Raw genomic sequence first — 6283 nt, forward strand, 5'->3', positions numbered from 1 at the left:
GCAGGTGGGGTGCGGGGGGGTCTTGAACTGGACCCTTACGCCCGTCTTTGTGCTTTGCACCACGTGCACTTAACCCGCAGCACTACCGCCCAACCCCTGATTTTTATCTTTTAACCTGTGACCGAGGGCTTACATCTTTTTTTTTTTAATTTTATTTATTTTTTTCCCTTTTGTTGTCCTTGTTGTCTTTTTATTGTTGTAGTTTTTGATGTCATCGTTGTTGGATAGGACAAAGAGAAATGGAGAGAGGAGGGGAAGATAGAGAGGAGGAGAGACAGACACCTGCAGACCTGCTCCACCACTTGTGAAGTGACTCCCCTGCAGATGGGGAGCCGGGGGCTCGAACTGGGATCTTCATGCCGGTCCTTGCGCTTTGCGCCATGTGCACTTTATCCACTGCGCTACCTCCCGACTCCTGGGCTTACATCTCTATACCCTTTTCAAAAATGTGAATATGGTGAGTTGGGAATGAAGATACCAATTTGTCCATCATGTTTCTTTGCTTAATTTTTTTTCTTCCAGCCAGCAAATACTGCAAAATGTTAGTCGAAGAAGAAGGATTGCAGCTTCTGTATGACATCCAGGAGCACAGTGAGGCACACTCGCAAGCACAGAAGATTGCAACCTCCGTTTTAGATGACTTCAAGATGCATTTCATGAACTATCAAAGGTCTATGTGTTGAGTGCTCTTAGCCTAGGAGGCTCAAAAGATGTTTTTTGTTTGTTTGTTTTTTCCAATGTCAGATATTCTGCCATGTCAGCAGTTCAGTGTTGAAATTTGTGTTTATCAGTTGGGCTACCTCATTGGTTTTATTGTTGATATTGTATAAGTTTTGAAAGTTTGGATTTATATGATAGCTACACTCCCAAATCAATTTGAAGCCATCCCAGGAACCACCTCACTAGCAATTTTGAGAAATCAAGCCCTAAACTCCGGGAAGACCTGTGATGTGAGCTTGCACTGGAATAGCTGCGCCAGCTACTCTGTCTGCTTGTCGACTTGGGCTTCGTCAAAAGGGAAAAACCCACAGGGAGACCTTTACATTTTTTTGTTAAATTTTATGTTTAAAAGAATCTCCTGAGATGTTACTGCTGGTTCTGTGAGACACTGGAAAAGGAATCCATGAACAATGTTCCAGGAAATATGTACTCAAATACTTTGTTTGAAATGAAAAACCTCTGCTAGGAGGAAAAAGATATTTATTTTTACAGATACTAAAGTACCTCCCACACTTACGTGGCAGAAGAAAAGTTTATTTTTTATAGTTTGGGATATATTCTATCTTTGGCCTCCCTGCCCCTCTAACTTTACACTTTACACCAAACGAGTATAGTGTTCTGCCTAATGGATGTCCTGGTGTGTGTGGTGGAGACTGTAGTTCTCAAAGATTTGTTTCTAAGTAGGATTATGACCAATACCAAGAGAAAGAAACAAAAACTTTGCCAAAGTTTTAAGAAGTGCTCTTACCTAGCATAGAGATTAGGAAAAAAATTTTTTTTCCCCAAAATCTAAATTCAATCAGAATATAAAGTATTGCAAGTTGTCATTTGTATCCTGCAAAGCTTTTCTGTGGAATAGGGTATGAACTCCTTCCTTGTGTTGTTGATGGCTGATGAGACATCTCGTACCATCCATCTGTTTACTTCTCTAATCTTAACTTTAGTGTTAAGAGATAGCTTGATTGGTATGGTGTGGCCCTTACCATACACAAAGCACCAGAGGATCTCCATAGATGATAGAATGGTACTGTGGTCTCTTCTCTATCTATCTGTCTCTCTACCTGAAATAAAAAGAATGAAATAACTACAACCCAGGAGGTGGAGTAAGTGCACTAAGTATTAGGCCCTTAAGAGTGAGGGCATGAGTTTATATACTCATGTACAACATCATATGTACTAGAGTGATGCTCTGCCTCATTCTTTCATTAATAAATAATCTTAAAAAGAGGTGAAAAACTGGCATGGAGCAGTGACTCATGTATGCACAATGCCTTGGCATCTTTATTTTATTGGCAGCATTTTTACGACTAGATTTTCTTTTGTCTCTTAACTGACAGGGCCCAGACTGGATTGGAATGCCATGTGTACTGTGTTGGGATCAAATGAGAAAGGGCGTTACTCTTACTCTAAAATAAAATTTTGTTTTAAGTTGGAAGGGCTTACTTAAATACTGTTTTTATCTGTTTTAAAATCTACTTGATTTATTTATTGGATAGAGACAGAAATGGAGATGGAAGGGAGAGAGAAGGAAAGAGAGAGGGGATACCTACAGCACTGTCTCGCCACTTACGAAGCTTCCCTTGAATCTGGGTCCTTGCACATGGTAACTGATGTGTTCAGCTGAGCCACCACCTGGCCCTACACCATTATTTTAAACTGTTGTTTACTTATATCACTGAATAAAAGGAATTTGTAACCTGTTTCTTCTGTAGCTCTGAAACTACACTCTTCTACAGGATCTCAAAAGGGTATCTTTGTTTGCTGACCTAGGTTTTAGTCCTTGAAAACATTCTATTACCAGATGCTAGCTCTTTTCTAATTTATGAATGAGGTGGGTCGTTTGTATTTGTTCAGGTCCAATTCTGCATATTATGTGCCCTTCAAAACTTTGTCTCATTTACAGCAATGCTCAGAGCCAAGGAAGTTTTCTATACTCAGCTATTTTTTTCTTTTTTGGTGATAAAGTAGGGGGAATAAAGCCAGGGCTTCATTGCATATATGATTTCATTGCTCCCAGGCTGATTTTTTTTTTTTTCTTTCATAGAGAAACAGGAAAGATATTACAATACTGGAACTATTCCCCACCTAGTGCCATAGTGTGTGGTACTGGGGCTTGTGCCGGGGGCCAGCCCCAGAAGATAATTAGGGTCTCCTGGAGGAGAAGGGGCGTCGACAAAGAATGAGTGAGAGACAATCAAGCTCAAGTAGACATCTCTGTCATACTTAAGCAAAACTTTATTTTATTTTTAATTTTTTTATATTTATTCCCTATTGTTCATATTGATGTCATCGTTGTTGGATAGGACAGAGAGAAATGGAGAGAGGAAGAGAAGACAGGGGGAGAGAAAGATAAACACCTGCAGACCTGCTTCACCACCTGTGAAGCGACTCCCCTGCAGCAGGTGGGGAACCGGGGGGCTTGAACTAGGATCCTTAACACCAGTCCTTGCACTTTGAGAACTATATTTTTATAGTCTCATAAGGCTTAGATCATTAAAACAAAAATCACCAAGGTATAGATTACTAAAACAAATCAAGGCATTGTTTACTAATACAAAAATCACCAAGTAAGAACAGCACAGGTAGGGAACACCTCCTGCTTTGTGGAACATTCACAGTCCAGGGGCACTTTTCTCCCTAGAGATCATATCACAGTTTCTATGTCTTTTGTTATTCCTGTACCTTTGTGCTAAGCAGATGTCCTATTGATTAAGATTAATATTCTACCTGTATGTTTAAGCTATTCTCTTGCCCCTATGTATCAGAAGCCAATGGTTCATAGAAAGTTCAAGCTTGTTATGTTTGTAGGGGCCTTAAACAAATTGAGCAGCCCATTTTTCATAAAATCTATTCCACTGTTTGATCAAGGAATTTTGTTGCTTACTGAGAAGGCACCAAGGTGGTGCTGACCTGGCCAGCCTCTCCATAAAGTTAAGCTCTCTTGCTGGAATCCGTCTTCTGTGTATGCTCACTATGTGACCTAGGTTCTTGTGCACTATTCCTGCATAAGGAAGTAGGAGCATAGTGGTGGGTGGTAGACTAAAAGGCCCATTGTATTTAGGCAGGTACCATAACTGTCCATTAACTAATTATGCTTTGTAAGGTGGCCCCTCCTCTGTGGGAAGCACCAATCTTTCCCTATATTTTAGGGGGAATACTAAAGGAAGTGATATAAAGGGGAAAACATTTCTTCCTCTTGGAGTCTCCTAAAAAATTCTGCATTGTTGGTATTGCTTGTTCCATTATGATCATTCTTATAGGTGCAGTGCAGGTTTTGTCATTACTTTTGTTAGTGGTCAGGCTCTGAGCCTGGCCACAGGTAAAGATTATTAAGACTACACAGCTTAATCCCAAGCCCTATACATGGCAAAAGGCAAGATGGTTTCAGTTTGGCCTGGAGAGTCCAGCCGTGCAGAACTTCCTGCAAAGCTGGTACCATGTCAAGCAACTCGCATGGCGGTGCCTGCGGCAGGCTTGAACCATGCTCACTGCAAGATATATCTCCTGCCTGGTAAGCTATCTCTCCAGTCCTCCAATTTTTAAGTAAGTAAGTAAGACTTTTAACATGTAGTCTTCAGAGTAATTAATGATTGTTGTCTGTAGTTTAAGTAGAAGTCTCCTTAATGACGAGATTATTTCCTGCTATCTTGAAGTGAGATTCTGGTGAATTACGAAGATCTGATAGGAAGACAAGTAGAAAAATTGGAGCAGTCATAGTTTGGAGTTGTTGAGTGCCCAGTACAGCCATGATATGGGATCATGTAGTTGAGTCAAATTGTTGTCACACAGTGGATTCTTTGAAGGACTTGGTCTCTCTAATTGATTGGCTACACTGGCCAAACTTGTCTGGTCTAGTGTGTCTTTTTTTTTTCTTTTATTACTATCTTTATTGGATAGAGCCAGCCAGAAATCGAGAGAGAAGGGAGTGATAGGGAGAGAGACAGACACCAACACTGCTTCACCACACACAAAATATTCCCCCCCGCAGGTAGGGGCCAGGGGCTTGAACTCCAGCCCTTGTACATTGTAATGTGTGCTCAACCAGGTGTGCCACCACCCGGCCCCCTCTTTTTTTTTATATTTATTTATTTTCCCTTTTGTTGCCCTTGTTTTTTTATTATTGTTGTAATTACTGTTATTGATTTCGTCATTGTTAGATAAGACAAATGGAGAGAGGAGGGGAAGACGGGAAGAAAAAGATAAATCGAATGGTTGAGAATCCAATGCTTTATCCACTGCAAGCCACCTCCTGGACTATCCATGTGTCATTTAAAAAAATATTTTTATTTATTGGATAAAGACAGCCAGAAATCAGGAGAAAAGGTGAGCTAGAAAGGGAGATAGACATCTGCAGCACTGCTTCACCACTTGCAAAGCTTTCCCCCTGCTTGTGGGGACTGGGGGCTTGAACCTGGGTTCTAGTGCACTGTAACATGTGTGCTCAACGAGGTGTGCCACTGCCCAACCCCCACATATATCATTTTCTTATAGACTTGCAGATTTAGAGGTGCTGAGTTAAAGGAAATGTCATAACTTTTTCTGTTTTCCTATGTAAACATGTTTCATGACTTTCCCAACAACCCAGTATATATCCTGGCATGATTTGTATTACAGATGAATCCCATTTAGGATTATGGGTTTCTGAATTGAAAAGACCCAAGTATATTATGCATTCTAAAATTTGTCAATGAACTCTTGGAGGGTGCTGTTTTGGACATGATGCCTATAATTCCCATTTTTTAAAAGGCCAAAACAAAGTTCAGTAGGATTGTTACTGATGTCTATGACCTAGAAATTTTAGCTGAGCTTGGGCTCCACTAAAGAATGATTTGACCACATGGCTATTAGCTTAAGATAGAAGCTGCCTCAGCCGTCCTCTGCCCTCTGCCACAGTAGTGAGTAGGGCTGAGATCAGTATGCATGTGTATGTCACCACCCCACCCCTGTTTCTGTTACCCTGTTGTTCACTTTGTTCATGTGCCAGTCAGCTGATCCATTTCTTGCCAGTTGATTCCCTGCTTTCAGCACTTCTTTATACGTACCGCACGCTAACCGATTGCATCACTGGAGCTCCAGCCCCCAGCACTCCTAACCTAGTTTTTTTTTTTTTAATATTCCCTTTTGTTGCCCTTGTTTTATTGTTGTAGTTATGATGTTATTGATGTCATCGTTGCTGGATAGGACAGAGAGAAATGGAGAAGGGGGGGAGAGAAAGACACCTGCACACCTGCTTTACTGCTTGTGAAGCGACTCCCCTGCAGGTGGGGAGCCGGGGGCTCAAACCGGGATACTTATGCCGGTCCTTGCGCTTTGCACCACGTGCACTTAACCCGCTGCGCTACTGCCGACTCCCCCCCCCCTTTTTTTTTTTTGTAGAGGTAGGTAGGGAAATAGGAAGGGAGAAAGACACCTGCAGCACTGTTTCATCACTGCTTATGAAGCTTCCTTGCTGGGGGCCAGGGGCCTTAAACCTGGATCCTGGAGCACCTGGTCCCCTAACCTACACTTAAGAGGCAATTCAGATTCAATTGTTTTGGGACCTAAGGCTGGGTGGGAATTTCAT

The 6283-nt window shown here is 41.6% G+C and overlaps 2 protein-coding genes across 5 annotated transcripts in view; both read left to right on the top strand.

Annotated features, from left to right (window-relative positions):
• ZYG11A (zyg-11 family member A, cell cycle regulator) overlaps positions 1 to 2420 on the top strand; it is a 45678-nt gene extending 43258 nt beyond the window's left edge. For 3 of the 4 annotated variants that reach the window (XM_007534467.3, XM_060206193.1, XM_060206196.1), the window contains 2 exons: positions 523 to 2114; positions 2157 to 2420. In XM_007534467.3, coding sequence (XP_007534529.2) covers positions 523 to 683 — 161 coding nt within the window. In that variant the 3' untranslated portion in view covers positions 684 to 2114; positions 2157 to 2420. Of the gene's footprint in view, positions 1 to 522; positions 2115 to 2156 lie in introns of those variants that run through there. The other variant, XM_060206194.1, reaches the window with a different exon arrangement.
• Positions 1 to 6283, top strand: part of SCP2 (sterol carrier protein 2) — a 342267-nt gene that overhangs the window by 215575 nt on the left and 120409 nt on the right. The window lies entirely within an intron of this gene.

Source organism: Erinaceus europaeus, chromosome 13, assembly GCF_950295315.1.
Source record: "Erinaceus europaeus chromosome 13, mEriEur2.1, whole genome shotgun sequence".
NCBI lineage: Eukaryota > Metazoa > Chordata > Mammalia > Eulipotyphla > Erinaceidae > Erinaceus > Erinaceus europaeus.